Genomic DNA, 19577 nt, shown 5'->3' on the forward strand with positions numbered 1-19577 from the left:
TTGAGATGTCTACTGGTAGAAAAGCACCTCACAATGTGTTGTGAGGTCTACTGGAAAAACAGAAGCTCACAAGGTGTCAAGATGTCTACTGGGAGAAAAGTAGCACACAAGGTGTTGGGATTTCTACTGGGAGAAGAGCAGCTCACAAGGTGTTGAGATGTCTACTGGGAGAAGAGCATTACTCAAGGTTTCAGTATGTCTATTGGGAGAAGAGCAACTTACAAGGTGTTGAGATGTCTACTGGGAGAAGCACAGCTTACTAGGTGTTGAGATATCTGCTGGGAGAAGAGCAGCACTCAAGGTGTTGAGATGTCTACTGACAGTAGAGCACCTCACAAGGTGTCAAGATCTCTACTGGGAGAAGTGCAGCACTCAAGGTATTGAGATGTGTACTGAGAGAAGAGCAGTTCACAAGATGTTGAGATGTGTCCTGGGAGAAGCACAGCTTAAAAGGTGTTGAAATGTCAACTGGGAGAAGAGTAGCTAACAAGGAATCGAGATATCTGCTGGGAGAAGGGCAGCACCAATGTGTTGAGATGTCTACTGGTAGAAACGTAGCTCACAAGATGTTGTGATGTCTACTGGGAGAACAGCAGCTCACAAGGTGTCAAGATGTGTACTGGGAGAAGAGCAGCTCACAAGGTGTTGAGAAGTCTGCTGAGAGTAGAGCACCTCACAAGGTGTCAAGATGTCTACTGGGAGAAGTGGAGCACCCAAGGCGTTGAGATGTCTACTGGGAGAAGCACAGCTTACACAGTGTTGAGATATCTACTGGGAGAACGACAGCTTACGCAGTGTTGAGATATCTGCTGGAAGAAGAGCAGCACATAAGGTGTTGAGATGTGTACAGAGAGAAGAGCAGCTCACAAGGTGTTGAGATATCTGCTGGGAGAAGCACAGCTTACAAGGTGTTGCGATATCTGCTGGGAGAAGAGCAGCACCCAAGGTGTTGAGAAGTCTGCTGAGAGTAGAGCACCTCACAAGGTGTCAAGATGTCTACTGGGAGAAGTGCAGCACCCAAGGTGTTGAGATATCTGCTGGGAGAAGACCAGCACCCAAGGTGTTGAGAAGTGTACAGAGAGCAGGGCAGCTCACAACAGTTGAGATGTCTACTGGGAGAAAAACAACTCATAATGTGTCGAGATGTCTGCTGGGAGAACAGCAGCTCACAAGATGGACCCAGAGAGATCTCAGCCATGTTTCAGGAAGCAAGGGAGCCAATATTAACTTACTTGTAGGCCAGAGTGGCACTGAAGTGCTGGCAGATGTAGGCTTCCAGGATTGCGTTGAAATGCTGGAACTTTCTGTCAGCCACAAGGCCCACGATGTAGACCTACCGGAGATGGAAACATATTTGGTTAACCCTGTGTTAGCCAATGGGGCTGTTACCTTTATCCACATTAAAATGACAATTTGGAAGTGTTGCTGCCTAGACATATGAAAAATATGTTTCCTACTTTACTCCTGCCTTAGGGCTCTATAGGCCTCCTGTAGTGGAAACATATATAATGTTAAGGAATAGGGTGGTTTTGGCATTAATGGTAATGGCAAAGTTGAACTGACAGTGCGACGCTGCCTTTCAATCTGGAGAGGCAGGTGGGGCCAGGTTTTCTCTTTGTCACACACAGGGTGGCACAACCAGTGGTGCAGCTGTGAGGGGACACTCTGCCTACATACCCTGGGTACCCCGGGTACCATATACTAGGGACTTATAAGTAAGTCAGTACTTGCCTAATGGGGACACTCAATTCAACATAACTTTTGTTAAGGGACTGAACACTGTCACTGACGTCTGGATAGCAGGCCTCAGTGCACTCTCAGAGTCGAAAAAACAGCAGCTAGTAGTCCAAATGGGGGCAGAAAGTGTGGGGGGGACCTGCAAAAAGGCAGTCTCCTCAGACGCATGTCACTCATTTGTCTCCACACTGCTAGAACCTTCGATATTCAGATAGTTACAGGCACTTATTCAACAAATGTGTTCTCCAGATCCCTCAAACACGGTGGATCTTAATAGGAGCCACATCTCTTGCAGTCGAAGGACGGGGGCTTTGAGGTGCTCTCTCCATGGCTATCTCCTTTGGGTTGAGACTGCTTGGTTAATTCATTCATTCATACATATTCTCAGATAAAGGATTCAAAGAAAGCCACAGACAAAACTTGTTTCACTGAATGAGACATTACATTTTAATAGGTGTAGCCCTGTATGGTATGCAGCTTCAGTAGGACTTTAAGTAGTACTGTGTAAATAGTGAAGTTTATAATCACTCTGTGAGTGGTACTCACTTTATCAACCTTAGAATGATGAAAAGCTGAAGTGGCACTAATAAGTCCTAAACATGTGACCGTCAAGTCGCTCACAGGCTTCTATAGAAAATACATTTGCCCACTGTGCTTTCTCAGCAGATATATGTGTTAAGTGCATCAGCTGGTAAGAGAGCTCATTTGGTTACCCACCTTCTCCAGAGTGGCACATGATGGAACGTTACATGGTGCGTAATGTTACATGGTGGGCAAGGTTACTTGTCTGTAACCTCTCTCTGTTGTTTAAGGGAAGGAAAGGGGTCCTTTCTCCATAGTATGTACTCAGTGCAAGGCCAGACCCTCTGTGAAGGACCACACCACAGAGATGCACTCCTATGCACTCTGTCGTAGGAGGCAGTGTGGCTGTCACCTCAGATGAAGGAAGCGTCAGGCAGAAAGAACCAGTCACCAGGCCGCGGTGCAGACACTGTCATGTTTTACACACTGAAGGAGTGTGTAGTTTCTGGGTCTGCAGTTCACTTTACCCTGCCCTTCCAACACCATTACAATACGTGTAACCCTTACACCAGAAACTGGTAGGGTAAGGGAGAGAAAGGAAGTGGGTCAGAGGCTTGAGAGAAGCGAGAACTTTCTACGTGGATTGGACTAGAGTGGAGTAGAGTGTCAGAGTGGAGTAGAACTAATGGAGTAAAGTGTGGTGTTGTAAAGTTGAGTAGTGAAGTGGTGTAAAGTACAGGTGCAGAGTAGATTGCAATAGAGCGCAACAGTTTAGAGTGCATTGGTTTTGAGTAAAGTGGTAAAGTGGTGTAGAGCGCATTGGTGTAGAGTGCAGTGGCATTGAGCAGCATGGTGTAGAGTAGAGTGGTGCAGAGTGGAGTGGCACAGCATAGACTGTAGTGGCATAGAATGCAACGGCATAGAGTGGAGTGGCACAGGGTAGAGGGGCGCAGAGTGCAGTGGTCTACAGTGGATTGTTTCGGAGTAGAATGATGTGGTGCAGGGTAAAATGGAGTTGTGCAGCATAGAGAGCAGAAATGTAGAGTTTAGTAGAGTGCAGTGGCATAAAGTAGCCGAGAGGGCAGTGGCATGGAGTGCAGTGCTGCAGAGTAGAAAAGAATGGCATAGAGTGCAGTAGCCTAGAGTGCATTGATGTACAGTTGAGTGGTGCAGAGTAGCGTGCAGTGGCATAGAATGCAGAGGTGCAGAGCAGTGCAGAGTTCAGTGGCAGAGAGTGCAGTCTTGTAGTGTAGAGTGTCTTCGAGTGCAGTGGTGTAGAGTGCATTGGCATAGAATGCAGTGGTGCAGAGCAGAGTGCAGTGAAGTAGAGTGCAATGGTGCACGGCATAGTGGGGTGGTGCAGGGTAGAGTGCAGCGGCATAGAGTGCAGAGGTGCAAAGCAGCATAGAGTTCAGTGATGGAGAGTGCAGTCTTGCAGAGGAGAGTGTCTTTGAGTGCAATGGTGTAGAGTGCATTGGCGTAGAGTGCAGTGGTGTAGAGTGCATTGGCATAGAGTGCAGTGGTGCAGAGTAGAGTGCAGTGAAGCAGAGTGCAATGGTGCACGGTATAGTGGAGTGGTGCAGGGTAGAGTGCACCGGCATAGAGTGCAGAGGTGCAAAGCAGCATGGAGTTCAGTGGTGGAGAGTGCAGACTTGCAGAGTACAGTGTCTTTGAGTGCAGTAGAGTAGAGTGCATTGGCATAGAGTGCAGTGGTGTAGAGTGCATTGGCGTAGAGTGCAGTGGCTTAGCGTCTTGCAGAGTAGATTGCTGTAGAGAGCAGTGACATACAGTACAGTGGTGGAGAGTAGAATAGAGTGGCAGAGTGCAGTCACATACAGCCCAATGATGTAGAGTGGCACAGCGTGCAGTGACGTAGACTGCAGTGGATTAGAGTAGAATGTTTCAGAGTAGAATGTAGTGGTGTACAGTGCAGTGGAACAGAGTAGTTGGGATAGAGTGCAGTGGTGTAGAGTACATTGGTTTTGAGCGCAGTGGTGTAGAGTGCATTGGCATAGAGTGCAGTGGTGCAGAGTAGAGTGCAGTGAAGCAGAGTGCAATGGTGCACGGTATAGTGGGGTGGTGCAGGTTAGAGTGCAGTGGCATAGAGTGCAGTGTGTAGAGTGCATTGGCGTAGAGTGCAGTGGTGTAGAGTGCATTGGCGTAGAGTGCAGTGGTGTAGAGTGCAGTGGTGTAGAGTGCATTGGCATAGAGTGCAGTGTGTAGAGTGCACTGGCGTAGAGTGCAGTGGTGTAGAGTGCATTGGCATAGAGTGCAGTGGTGTAGAGTGCAGTGGTGTAGAGTGCATTGGCATAGAGTGCAGTGGTGCAAAGTAGAGTTCAGTGAAGCAGAGTGCAGTGGTGCACGGTATAGTGGGGTAGTGCAGGGTAGAGTGCAGCGGCATAGAGTGCAGAGGTGCAAAGCAGCATAGAGTTCAGTGATGGAGAGTGCAGTCTTGCAGAGGAGAGTGTCTTTGAGTACAATGGTGTAGAGTGCATTGGCGTAGAGTGCAGTGGTGTAGAGTGCATTGGCATAGAGTGCAGTGGTGCAGAGTAGAGTGCAGTGAAGCAGAGTGCAATGGTGCACGGTATAGTGGAGTGGTGCAGGGTAGAGTGCACCGGCATAGAGTGCAGAGGTGCAAAGCAGCATAGAGTTCAGTGGTGGAGAGTGCAGACTTGCAGAGTACAGTGTCTTTGAGTGCAGTGGTGTAGAGTGCATTGGCGTAGAGTGCAGTGGCATAGAGTGTTGCAGAGTAGATTGCTGTAGAGAGCAGTGACATACAGTACAGTGGTGGAGAGTAGAATAGAGTGGCACAGAGTGCAGTGACATACAGCCCAATGATGTAGAGTGGCACAGCATGCAGTGACGTAGACTGCAGTGGATTAGAGTAGAATGTTTCAGAGTAGAGTGTAGTGGTGTACAGTGCAGTGGAACAGGGTAGTTGGGATAGAGTGCAGTGGTGTAGAGTAAATTGGTTTTGAGCGCAGTGGTGTAGAGTGCATTGGCATAGAATGCAGTGGTGCAGAGTAGAGTGCAGTGAAGCAGAGTGCAATGGTGCATGGTCTAGTGGGGTGGTGCAGGTTAGAGTGCAGCGGCATAGAGTGCAGTGTGTAGAGTGCAGTGGTGTAGAGTGCATTGGTGTAGAGTGCACTGGTGTAAAGTGCAGTGGTGTAGAGTGCATTGGCATAGAGTGCAGTGGTGCAAAGTAGAGTTCAGTGAAGCAGAGTGCACTGGTGCACGGTATAGTGGGGTGGTGCAGGGTAGAGTGCAGCCGCATAGAGTGCAGAGGTGCAGAGCAGCATAGAGTTCAGTGGTGGAGAGTGCAGACTTGCAGAGTACAGTGTCTTTGAGTGCAGTGGTGTAGAGTGCATTGGCGTAGAGTGCAGTGGTGTAGAGTGCACTGGCGTAGAGTGCAGTGGCATAGAGTGTTGCAGAGTAGATTGCTGTAGAGAGCAGTGACATACAGTACAGTGGTGGAGAGTAGAATAGAGTGGCACAGAGTGCAGTGACATACAGCCCAATGATGTAGAGTGGCACAGCATGCAGTGACGTAGACTGCAGTGGATTAGAGTAGAATGTTTCAGAGTAGAGTGTAGTGGTGTACAGTGCAGTGGAATAGAGTAGTTGGGATACAGTGCAGTGGTGTAGAGTACATTGGCTTTGAGTGAAGTGGCATAGAGTACATTGTATAGAATGCAGTGGTTTAGAGTAGAGTGGCGTAGAGTAGAGTGGAGCAGGGTAGAGCGGTGCAGCATAGAGTGGCACAGAGTGCAGTGACATAGAGTATATTGTTGCTGAGTGGAGTAAAGTGACGTAGAGTGGGATGGTGCAGGGTAGAGTGGAGAGGCATTAAGTACTGGTGCAGAGTGGAGTGGTGTAGAGTGGTGCAGAGTAGAGTAGAGTGACGTAGCCTGGGGTGGTGTAGAGTGCAGTGGCAAAGACTGCAATGCTAGAGTATAGTGGCATATAGTGCAGTGGTGCAGAGTAGAGTGGCATAAAGTGAAGTGGTGTAGAGTGCATTGTAGTTGAGTAAAGTGCTGTAGAGTGCATTGGCATAGAGTGCACTGGTTAGAGTAGAGTGTAGTGAAGCAGAGTGCAATGGTGCACAGTAGAGTGGAGTGGTGCAGGGTAGAGTGCAGTGGCGTAGACTTCAGTAGCGTAGAGTGCAGTGGTTCAGAGTAGATTTATAGTGGTGGAGCGTGGGTGGCATAGGTGCACTGACGATGAGTGGAGAGTTACAGAGTAGAGTGCATGGGCGCAGAGTGCAGTGTCGTAGAATGCAGGGTAGCATAGTGGAGCGGCGTAGAGTGCAGTGGTGAACAATGAAGTGGTGTATAGCACAGTAGAGTGGGGTAGAGTGCATTAGCCTAGAGTGATGTAGTTGAGTGATGTAGAGTGGAGTGAGTTAGAGTGGAGTGGTGAAAAGTGGAGTGCAGTGGTGTGAAATGGTGCAGAGTTGAGCTCAGTGGTGTGGAGTGGTGCAGAGTAGAGTGGAGTGGCATCGAGTGAAGTTTTCATGGTGTGGCAGCACACTGCTATTACAGACAACACAACTTCAATTGGAACAGCCATTACATTTGCACAGACATACAGTTTTATTGATAAAACTATTCAGCGAACAAATGATAAGTGTGGGAGATTATTTGTTTGTTTTGTGGTATTAAAATATTTGTTTCGACCTCACTTCAGAATTACCAGAATTACCATGATTGTCACATAAATCCTCTCACTTTGAAGTCAGAGAAATAAAAATAAACACCATTCTTCCTCGGAAGATGGAGCGTGACAATTAACCTCAGTCTTTGAACACAGAGCAAATGTGACAATATAAGAAGATTACAGGCCCGTTTACTGAAAGGGAGTATTCTGAAAGATATTGTAAATGAGATTTGGGCAAGGGAATGGACAAACTCAAGCTGGACAGACTAAAACAAAAAAAGCCAGCAAATAGAAAGCAAGCAAATGTGAGTTACAAATCACAAAACCAATGGCAAGCAACGGGCGGAATGCATTACTAGGAAAGCTTTCCGAATGTCCCTGAGATGCCGTTAAGAAACCAGACAGCTAAGCTGACGGGTAGGCTTCCACCTAAAAAGGGGCTGACATTAAGAACTACGGAAGCACATTGGGCTACATGTATTACATTTTGGTTTTGCGACTCGCAAATTGCGAGTCAGAGTGAATCGCAATTTGCGAGTCGCAAAAACGGATGTTGTATAGTGTCAATGACACTACTAGCGATGCGCTAGGGGATCCCAAATGCCCACCTCATGATTATTCATGAGGCGGGTCGAAATTTGCGATCCCCTTGCGAATGGCGGCCCTCACAGGGATGGTGGCCTGCTGCGGACAGCAGATCACCATGTCTGTGACTGCTTTTTCATAAAGCAATTTTTTTTTTTGTAATGTAGCCCGTTTTCCTTAAAGGAAAACGAGATGCATTACAAAAACGAAAAATGAAACGTTTTAGTTTCATTTTTTCAGAGCAGGCAGAGCAGGTCCATAGGACCACTGCCTGCTCTGAAAAAAATGTTTGCAGTGCCATTCTCAACGGGAAAGGGGTCCCATGGGGACCCCTTCCCTTTTGCAAATGGGTTACCACCCATTTCAAAAGGGTGCAAAATGTGATTGGTTGGCGACCGCGAACAATCCAGCATTGCACTGCGACTCGCAATTAGGAAGGGAACACCCCTTCCTAATTGCGACTCGCAAACCCGTTTTGCGATTCAGTAACCAGGTTACCGAATCGCAAAACGTAGTTTGTGCTTTGCGATGTGCTTTTTGCACATCGCAAACAGCGAAATTCACTGTTTGCGACGTGCAAAAAGCTTTCTAAATCTGGCCCTTTGTCTGTTAGGTGAATATCAGCCAAACAAGAGCATCATCCAACACTTGACTTGACAGATCTGCTGTGCGCCGAGCTTGTGGTCCACACTCATGTTCAATATCATGTGACTGGTGGTAGAAAAAGGGCCACAGGTTATTTCAAGTCCACAAACCCTACAGGATGCTGTCACAATGAACGACTGATGTAATAAGCCATGTAATCAATGATAACATTACTGATGAGATCTCAAAGGACATAAGTGACGTCATTTAACATGTCATGAGCGATGTAACAGAGAATCAACTTATAGTTAGCTCAGTAAACTATAACTTGTGATTTTTTGCGTTTTTTTGTTTTTTATGCATTAACCCATGAATGACTCATTTCTTTCCCACATGAGCACACCCAATAGTGGTGTTAGCCAGCTATGGATCTTCTATAAGCGGATTTCCACGGTGTGGACTCCATTAGGAGTTCTACTCTCTTTACCGTCTTCAAGGCACTATCTGCCCATCTGATTGATTCTGTCAGCATCACTTTTCATATCTACATGGACGACACCCAGCTGGATGTCAGGCTAGACGGAAACTCAAGATGGGCTCCCAAAAAATTTTTCCTACCTAAATTAAGTCTCCAGGTGATGAACACATAGTCCCTGGCCCTTGATAGCGACAAAACTTACGTCGTGGCTTTCGGTTCTTCTGCTGCCTGGACCAAGAAATGGTGGCCTGAAAGTTCTGCCTTCCCTTTCCTCCCAAGCTAGGAACCTCTGAGTCACCATGGGCTCCAAACTGTCTTTAGAGGAGCATAGAAAACTATTTCCACCATTTGTTTCTGTTTACTAAATATAATCTCAAACCCTCCCTTTTCTGCTGCCTGCATCTAGAAAGGATCTGGTGCAAATTCTAATCATATCCAAATTGGACTCCTGCAATCCTTTGTTGGTTGGTCTATTGAAATATCTTCTGAAGTGACTATAGGCAGTTCAAAACCAACAGTGTGTGGGATTCTGGGTCTAAAGACAGGTTCTTCCATCACAAATCATCCACAGAAACTTCAGTGGCTGAGTAAAAGATTATGGCCCTCATTCCAACCCTGGCGGTCATAGACCGCCAGGGTGGCTGTCCACGGAAGCACCGCCAACAGGCTGGCGGTGCTTCATGTGGTATTCCGACCGCGGCTTTCCCGCGGGATTAGCCCCGGCTGGGAGAATCCTCCATGGCGGCGCTGCAAGCAGCGCTGCCATGGGGATTCCGACCCCCTTCCCGCCAGCCTGTTTCTGGCGGTTTTCACTGCCAGAAACAGGATGGCGGGAACGGGTGTCCTGGGGCCCATGGGGGCCCCTGCTCTGCCCATGCCACTGGCATGGGCAGTGCAGGGGCCCCCTAACAGGGCCCCAGCATGATTTTCACTGTCTGCATAGCAGACAGTAAAGATCGCGACGGGTGCAACTGCACCCGTCGCACCCCTGCAACACCGCCAGCTCCATTCGGAGCCGGCTTCTGTGTTGCAGGGCTTTTCCCGCTGGGCAGGCGGGCACTCCCTTGGCGGGCGCCCGCCGGCCCAGCGGGAAAGTCAGAATGGCCTCCGCGGTCTTTTGAACGCGGGGCGGCCATTTGGCGGTTCCCGCCAGGCGGGCAGCGACCGCCGCCCGCCCGGGTCAGAATGACCCCCTATATTTTAATGTTTTCTGTCTGTGCCACAAAGCATTCTACAATAGGGCTCCAGGAACACACATCTTCTCTGTTCTCCTGCACCTAACATTACACACTCCCAATACCTAGAATTGCACACTCCTGATGCTTACCGTTACACACTCCTGGTACCTACCACTGTATACTCCTGGAACCTACCATTCCACACCCCTGGTACCTACCACTGCCCACTCCTGGTACCTACCATTGCACACTCCTGATACTTGCCATTGCACACTCCTGATACTTGCCATTGCACACTCCTGGTACCAACCACTGCATGCTCCTGGAACCTACCATTCCACACTCCCGGTACCTACCACTGCACACTTCTGAAACCTACCATTACACATCCCTGGTACCTACCACTTCCCACTCCTGGTCCCTACCATTGCACACTCCCAGCACCGAGCATTGCACACTCCTGATACTTACCGTTGCACACCCCTGGTACCTACCACTGCATACTCCTGGAACCTATCATTACATACCCCAGGTACCTACCATTACACACTCCTCGTACCTAGCATTGCACACTCCTGGCATCTACCACTGCACACTCCTGGTACCTAGCACTGCACACTCCTGGTACCTAGCATTGCACACTCCTGGTACCTCCCATTGCACACTCCTCGTACCTACCATTGCACAATCCTGGTACCTACCACTGCACACTCCTGGCATCTACCACTGCACACTCCTGGTACCTACCACTGCATACTCTTGGAACCTACCATTCCACACTCCTGGTACCTACCACTGCACACTCCTGGTACCTAGCATTGCACACCCCTGGTACCTCCCATTGCACACTCCTCGTATCTACCATTGCACAATCCCGGTACCTACCACTGCACACTCCTGGCATCTACCACTGCACACTACTGGTACCTACCATTACACACTTCCGGTACCTACCATTGCACAATCCCGGTACCTAGCATTGCACACTCCTGGTACCTACCACTGCACACTCCTGGTACCTAGCATTGCACACTCCTGGTACCTACCATTGCACACTCCTGGTACCTACCACTGCACACTCCTGGTACCTAACATTGCACAATCCCGGTACCTACCACTGCACACTCCTGGCATTTACCACTGCACACTCCTGGTAGCTAGCATTGCACACTTCTGGTACCTACCGTTGCACAAACCCGGTACCTAGCATTGCACACTCCTGGTACCTACCATTGCACCCTCCCGGTACCTAGCATTGCACACTCCTGATACTTACCGTTGCACACTCCTGGTACCTACCACTGCATCCTCCTGGAACCTACCACTGCATACTCCCGGTACCTAACATTGCACACTCCCGGTACCTACTACTGCACACTCCTGGAACATACCATTGCACAGTCCTGGTACCTACCACTGCACAGTCCTGGTACCTATCACTGCATACTCCTGGAACCTACCACTCCACACTCCCGGTATCTACCACTGCACACTTCTGGAACCTACCATTACACACCCCTGGTACCTACCATTGCACACTCCCAGGCACCTAGCATTGCACACTCCCAGCACCGAGCATTGCACGATCCTGATACTTACCATTCCACACTCCTGGTGCCTACCACAGCACACTCCTGGTACCTAGCATTGCACACTCCTGGTACCTCCCATTGCACTCTCCTCGTACCTACCATTGCACAATCCCGGTACCTACCACTGCACACTCCTGGCATCTACCACTGCACACTCCTGGCACCTAGCATTGCACACTCCTGGTACCTACCATTGCACACTCCTGGTACCTACCACTGCACACTCCTGGTACCTAGCATTGCACAATCCCGGTACCTACCACTGCACACTCCTGGCATCTACCACTGCACACTCCTGGTACCTAGCATTGCACACTTCTGGTACCTACCGTTGCACAATCCCGGTACCTAGCATTGCACACTCCTGGTACCTACCATTGCACCCTCCCGGTACCTAGCATTGCACACTCCTGATACTTACCGTTGCACACTCCTGGTACCTACCACTGCATACTCCTGGAACCTACCACTGCATACTCCCGGTACCTAACATTGCACACTCCCGGTACCTACTACTGCACGCTCCTGGAACATACCATTGCACAGTCCTGGTACCTACCACTGCATAGTCCTGGAACCTACCACTCCACACTCCCGGTATCTACCACTGCACACTTCTGGAACCTACCATTACACACCCCTGATACTACCATTGCACACTCCCAGGCACCTAGCATTGCACACCCCCAGCACCGAGCATTGCACACTCCTCATACTTACCGTTGCACACTCCTGGTACCTACCACTGCATACTCCTGGAACCTACCATTGCTCCCTCCCAGCACCGAGCATTGAACACTCCTGATACTTACCATTGCACACTCCCGGTACCTACCACTGCATACTCCTGGAACCTACTATTACACACTCCTGGTACCTAGCATTGCACACTCCTGATACTTACCGTTGCACACTCCTTGTACTTACCATTGCACACTCCCGGTACCTACCACTGCATACTCCTGGAACCTACCATTACACACCCCTGGTACCTACCACATCCCACTCCTGGTACCTACTATTACACGCTCCTGGAACCTACCATTCCACACTCCCGGTACCTTCCATTACACACTCCTGGTACCTTCCATTGCACACTCCCAGTACCTACCATTGCACACTCCCAGCACCGAGCATTGCACACTCCTGGTACCTACCACTGCACAGCCCTGGTACCTACCATTGTACACTCTCGGTACCTAGAATTGTACACTACTAGTACCTATCATTGCATACTCCTGGTGCCTACCATTGCACACTCCTGGTACCTACCATTACACACTCCTGGTACCTACCATTGCACACTCCTGGTACCTACCATTGCACACTCCTGGTACCTAGCATTGCACACTCCTGGTACCTCCCATTACACACTCCTGGTACCTACCATTGCGCACTCCTGGTACCTTCCATTACACACTCCGTTTGAGTGTGAGAGAACCCTATAAAAAGTCTTGTATGGAGGACTTGTTACATACAGAGACTTTTATATATTTCTTGGAGATCTACAAAAAATTGGCTGAGTACAAATGTAAATGATTTTGGTGGATAATAGATACAAAATCGCCATATATAAAAAGGGACATAATTTTTTGTGATATATCTGCTTATATTTATTATCATATTTAATCATATCATATTTAATTTTCATGTATATATATATATGTCATTATATTGAGGAAATTATTTGTGTTAAAATTGAGTATTTGTGTTTTTTGCTTGAGATTCTGTTATAGTATGTTTGTTCTCTATACATTGTGTCATATGTTGTCTTGATTATTGTCTGTGTAAGTCTACGTTGTGTTGTTATCTATATTTGTTATTTTTGCTGTATGTTATTCGTCATGTTGAAATTAGGAGTAAGTTGTTAGGTTTTGCTTTTTTTGATATTATTAAAGGTAGTTTTTCTATGTTTGATTTGTATTTTATAACAAATTTAAAAAAAATATTTTGCAAATTAAATAGGAGAGTAATTTTCATCGTTATTTTATACACTCCTGGTACCTTCCATTACACACTCCTGGTATCTACCACTGCACACTTCCGGTACCCACCAGTGCACACTTCCGGTACCCAATATTGCACACTTCCGGTACCCAATATTGCACACTTCCGGTACACTGTTGCCTGATTGTGACCCCAGAGATGGCGCTTGCACTGACTTTCTGGCACAGGCCCCTTTGGACTCAGAAAAAGGCTCTTCCAATGTTTCTGCTTTCTAAATTGAGAAGTTTGATGCCTTTTCTGAAGATTTGTTTCATTAACTAGAGTGCATTTACCTTTGGTTCCAAGCATTGTGAATTTGGGTTAAAACAAAATGCAATCATGAATTCGCCACATGACACAGAGTGAATTCTAGGTGGGCTTCAATCCTGTTTGTTTCATTTGTTGAATTTTGCAGGGGGCTGTGTTTCTGTTTGCATTCGCGCCTCGTCGAGGAACTCATTCTGGGCGAGCTTGCAAAAAGCCATTTACATTCCTTTCCATGTCCAGTGGAACATTTTAAGGTTACACAGTTCACCCCTGTGACCTTAGTATCAAGGCTGCTTTTCCCCTATGGCACTCAGGATGGTAACTGGTATCTAATTTTTTTTTGGAGTAAAAGTGTTTTTTAATAGCTAACAAGACAGTGAGTGCCATGCAAACCTTGTTATTTAGGGAAAGAACCTAAACAAATCTGCTGTTTTAAGTTGAATTTAAAATAAACGTGTGACTGAGCATTATAAGCACTGGAGTCTCCTTTAGTCAGTGTTGGTTCATTTGTGGTAGTTTATGTAAGAGTGTGGGACTCAGGGTTAGCAGCTGGTGGGCAGTGGTTGGTGCTGATGTCCTGGCCTCTGACAAGCATCAGACCTGGACGAAGCATTGACAGCTTGCCTTTGGTACTCCTGGGGAGTCCAGGGCCTAACCTGGCCATCTACTGAATGCAATGGTAGTGGGGGCCTTGGCACAAACAATCAATCAATCAATCAGGGCTTGTAAACTGCAGCTAATCATCCGACAGGGTATCCAGACACTTGAAGGTCCTGGAGAAAGCAGTGAAAATGAGGGAAAAGCAAAGGGCACACAAAAAGGGGAAAAACAAGGAAAAAGCAGTGAAAACAGAGGGAAAAGCAAGGAGAAAGCAATGAAAATGAGGGAAAGTGAGCAGAGGGCACACGAAAAAGGGGGAAAAACAAGGATAAAGCAGTGAAAATGAGGGAAAAGCAAGGAGAAGGCACACGAAAAAGGTGGAAAAACAAGGAGAAAGCAGTGAAAATGAGGGAAAAGTGAGGAGAGGGCACTTAAAAAAGGGGGAAAAGCAGCTACTCATCCGACAGGGTATCCAGACACTTGAAGGTCCTGGAGAAAGCAGTGAAAATGAGGGGAAAACAAGGAGAAGGCACAGAAAAACAGGGGAATGAGCAAGAAAAAAGCAGTGAGAACGAGAGAAAAGCAAGGCGAGGGCACACAAGAATGGGGAAAAGGCCATGATAAAGCAGTGAGAACGAGGGAAAAGCAAGAAGGCACACTAAAAAACTTGGGAAAAAGCAAGAAGAAAGCATTGAAATCGAAGGAAAAGCAAGGAGAGGAGACACACAAAATGGGGAAAAGCAAAGAGGGAGCAGTGAGAATGAGGGAAAAGCAAGAACAAGACACAAAAAATGAGGGAAAAAACAAGAAGACAGGAGCAAGAGGGATGCAGCAACACTGGGAAAGCTGGGCCTGGGACCTGACACACTTGTGGTAAAGGGCACAAGTGCCACGTATACTGGCCAGTTGCAACTTTCTGCCCTCGAACTGTGGGGTCACTTGTTGCGTGCATGGCAAGGGAGGTACAAAGAGGCTGGTGCACACCTCTGCTGTGGTGCTGGCAGGACCACTTGATTATGTGGTTGTGCGGATGCAGCGATTTTCACATAATTACAGATTTGCTGCATTTGCCTCATAATTCATTACCTCCCACATAATCTTCAAATTTTAACAAAAAAATAGTTTCCAGCTCAACCGGTTCAAAAGTTACTAAAAATGATGCCACACGTGTTGCTGCACAGGGGTAGGCCCTTTAGCAAAGCTGGACAGGTCAACTTTCTCATGCTTATTGCTTTATTTGGGAATTAAAATGATACTAATGAGGAGCAACTAATGTCCAGACAGTGTTACCAAGTTTAACATGTTGAAATAATGAAAATATACTATAAATAACGCATTATTTGCTGTTTTTTGCCGCATAATTATTAAACTATTCCTCATAATTTGGCCTTTTCATGCCGCATAATTCCAGTGGCCCTGGGTGCTGGTGAGGGGTGAAGGGAGCCCGGGTAAGGCAGCTCTGTAGGGTGTCCTGGACATGTTTTCGTTCTGTGCTGCTTCGGTCCGTAACAGGAAGCGGTAAGGGGCTGTGGGGCGACCTGCTGTGGTGGAGGGCGGCAGGGGCCGGGCGTCTGGAAGTCTGTGACACAAAATATGACGTCAGAAGGGTGTATGTGTGGGGTGGGTGTGATCTCCCTCCTCTGTGGGGCTTCTTGAAGGAACCTGGAGTGCGTCCTCAGATGTCTGAGGGGCTGGGTAACTTGCTGCATGAGGGCACCGGAGCACAAGATCACACGGGGTGACAGGGGTGAGACAGGAACATGAGGGTGCCGGGCTGGGGCAGGAGGGAGAGTGGTCAGGAGGGGAGAGGATGGGAGGGGAAGAGAGGGGTTGGGTAACCTGCTGCATGAGGGCACCGGAGCACAAGATCACACGGGGTGACAGGGGTGAGACAAGAACATGAGGGTGCCGGGCTGGGGCAGGAGGGAGAGTGGTCAGGAGGGGAGAGGATGGGAGGGGAAGAGAGGGGTTGGGTAACCTGCTGCATGAGGGCACCGGAGCACAAGATCACACGGGGTGACAGGGGTGAGACAGGAACATGAGGGCGCCGGGCTGGGGCAGGAGGGAGTGTGGTCAGGAGGGGGGAGGATGGGAGGGGAGAAGAGGGGCTGGGTAACCTGCTGCATGAGGGCACCGGAGCACAAGATCACACGGGGTGACAGGGGTGAGACAAGAACATGAGGGCGCCGGGCTGGGGCAGGAGGGAGTGTGGTCAGGAGGGGGGAGGATGGGAGGGGAGAAGAGGGGCTGGGTAACTTGCTGCATGAGGGCACCGGAGCACAAGATCACACGGGGTGACAGGGGTGAGACAGGAACATGAGGGTGCCGGGCTGGGGCAGGAGGGAGAGTGGTCAGGAGGGGAGAGGATGGGAGGGGAAGAGAGGGGTTGGGTAACCAGCTGCATGAGGGCACCGGAGCACAAGATCACACGGGGTGACAGGGGTGAGACAAGAACATGAGGGCGCCGGGCTGGGGCAGGAGGGAGTGTGGTCAGGAGGGGAGAGGATGGGAGGGGAAGAGAGGGGTTGGGTAACCTGCTGCATGAGGGCACCGGAGCACAAGATCACACGGGGTGACAGGGGTGAGACAGGAACATGAGGGCGCCGGGCTGGGGCAGGAGGGAGTGTGGTCAGGAGGGGGGAGGATGGGAGGGGAGAAGAGGGGCTGGGTAACCTGCTGCATGAGGGCACCGGAGCACAAGATCACACGGGGTGACAGGGGTGAGACAAGAACATGAGGGCGCCGGGCTGGGGCAGGAGGGAGTGTGGTCAGGAGGGGAGAGGATGGGAGGGGAAGAGAGGGGTTGGGTAACCTGCTGCATGAGGGCACCGGAGCACAATATCACACGGGGTGACAGGGGTGAGACAGGAACATGAGGGAGCCGGGCTGAGGCAGGAGGGAGAGTGGTCAGGAGGGGAGAGGATGGGAGGGGAGGAGAGGGGCTGGGTAACCTGCTGCATGAGGGCACCGGAGCACAAGATCACACGGGGTGACAGGGGTGAGACAAGAACATGAGGGCGCCGGGCTGGGGCAGGAGGGAGAGTGGTCAGGAGGGGAGAGGATGGGAGGGGAGAAGAGGGGCTGGGTAACCTGCTGCATGAGGGCACCGGAGCACAAGATCACACGGGGTGACAGGGGTGAGACAAGAACATGAGGGCGCCGGGCTGGGGCAGGAGGGAGAGTGGTCAGGAGGGGAGAGGATGGGAGGGGAAGAGAGGGGCTGGGTAACCTGCTGCATGAGGGCACCGGAGCACAAGATCACACGGGGTGACAGGGGTGAGACAAGAACATGAGGGCGCCGGGCTGGGGCAGGAGGGAGTGTGGTCAGGAGGGGAGAGGATGGGAGGGGAGAAGAGGGGCTGGGTAACCTGCTGCATGAGGGCACCGGAGCACAAGATCACACGGGGTGACAGGGGTGAGACAAGAACATGAGGGCGCCGGGCTGGGGCAGGAGGGAGAGTGGTCAGGAGGGGAGAGGATGGGAGGGGAGAAGAGGGGCTGGGTAACCTGCTGCATGAGGGCACCGGAGCACAAGATCACACGGGGTGACAGGGGTGAGACAAGAACATGAGGGCGCCGGGCTGGGGCAGGAGGGAGTGTGGTGAGGAGGGGGGAGGATGGGAGGGGAGAAGAGGGGCTGGGTAACCTGCTGCATGAGGGCACCGGAGCACAAGATCACACGGGGTGACAGGGGTGAGACAAGAACATGAGGGCGCCGGGCTGGGGCAGGAGGGAGAGTGGTCAGGAGGGGAGAGGATGGGAGGGGAAGAGAGGGGTTGGGTAACCTGCTGCATGAGGGCACCGGAGCACAAGATCACACGGGGTGACAGGGGTGAGACAAGAACATGAGGGCGCCGGGCTGGGGCAGGAGGGAGAGTGGTCAGGAGGGGGGAGGATGGGAGGAGAGGGGCTGGGTAACTTGCTGCATGAGGGCACCGGAGCACAAGATCACACGGGGTGACAGGGGTGAGACAAGAACATGAGGGTGCCGGGCTGGGGCAGGAGGGAGTGTGGTCAGGAGGGGGGAGGATGGGAGGGGAGAAGAGGGGCTGGGTAACTTGCTGCATGAGGGCACCGGAGCACAAGATCACACGGGGTGACAGGGGTGAGACAGGAACATGAGGGAGCCGGGCTGAGGCAGGAGGGAGAGTGGTGAGGAGAGGGGAGAAGAGGAGGAGAGGGGGGAGCGGTAACAGGAGAGGAGGAGGGGGCAGGAAGAGAGGGGAGAGACTCAAGTGGAAGACGCTAAGGAGATGAGAAGGAGGACGGGAAAAAGCATCTTGGGGGGGGGGGTGTGAGTGGAATCATGGATGGGAAGAGGAATCAAAGGGGGGCAAGGGGTGCAAAGGAGGGAAAGTGAGAGAAAGAGGGAGAAGGGGAAAGGCCAGAGTAACATAGGAGACGTATGAGAAGCTTGGGTAAAAGCGGGGGAGGAACCCAAGTAAGGAGGAGGGAAAGAGAGAAAGAAAGAAAAGGAGAGAGAGAGAAGGAGGGGAGAGGTAAGGTCGAAAGGGAGAGAGAAGGGTGAGAGAGAGGGCGATGGGGAGAGAGAGGGGTGAGAGAGAGGGGCGATGGAGTGAGAGAAGGGTGAGAGAGAGGGGTGATGGGGAGAGAGAAGGGTGAGAGAGAGGGGCGATGGGGGGAGAGAGAAGGGTGAGAGAGAGGGGCGATGGGGAGGGAGAAGGGTGAGAGAGAGGGGCGATGGGGAGGGAGAAGGGTTAGAGAGAGGGGCGATGGGGAGGGAGAAGGGTTAGAGAGAGGGGCGATGGAGAGAGAGAAGGGTGAGAGAGAGGGGCGATGGAGAGAGAGAAGGGTGAGAGAGAGGGGCGATGGGGAGAGAGAAGGGTGAGAGAGAGGGGCGATGGGGAGGGAGAAGGGTTAGAGAGAGGGGCGATGGAGAGAGAGAAAGGTGAGAGAGAGGGGCGATGGAGAGAGAGAAGGGTGAGAGAGAGGGGCGATGGAGAGAGAGAAGGGTGAGAGAGAGGGGCGCTGGAGAGAGAGAAGGGTGAGAGAGAGGGGCGATGGAGTGAGAGAAGGGTGAGAGAGAGGGGTGATGGAGTGAGAGAAGGGTGAGAGAGAGGGCGATGGAGAGAGAGAAGGGTGAGAGAGAGGGGTGATGGGGAGGGAGAGAAGGGTGAGAGAGGAGCGATGGGGGGAGAGAGACGGGTGAGAGAGAGGGGTGATGGGGAGGGAGAAGGGTGAGAGAGAGGGGTGATGGGGAGAGAGAAGGGTGAGAGAGAGGAGCGATGGGGAGAGAGAAGGGTGAGAGAGAGGGGCGATGGGGAGGGAGAAGGGTGAGAGAGGGGCGATGGGGAGAGAGAAGGGTGAGAGAGAGGGGCGATGGGGAGGGAGAAGGGTGAGAGAGGGCGATGGAGAGAGAAGGGTGAGAGA

At 50.7% G+C, this 19577-nt stretch overlaps 1 protein-coding gene across 1 annotated transcript in view; it reads right to left on the minus strand.

Annotated features, from left to right (window-relative positions):
* The window catches only part of LOC138255404 (dedicator of cytokinesis protein 2-like), a 1984107-nt gene that overhangs the window by 1404605 nt on the left and 559925 nt on the right, over positions 1-19577 (minus strand). The window contains exon 21 of the mRNA XM_069205837.1: positions 1233-1333. Coding sequence (XP_069061938.1) covers positions 1233-1333 — 101 coding nt within the window. The remainder of the gene's footprint in view (positions 1-1232; positions 1334-19577) is intronic.

Source organism: Pleurodeles waltl, chromosome 1_1 (genome assembly GCF_031143425.1).
Source record: "Pleurodeles waltl isolate 20211129_DDA chromosome 1_1, aPleWal1.hap1.20221129, whole genome shotgun sequence".
NCBI lineage: Eukaryota > Metazoa > Chordata > Amphibia > Caudata > Salamandridae > Pleurodeles > Pleurodeles waltl.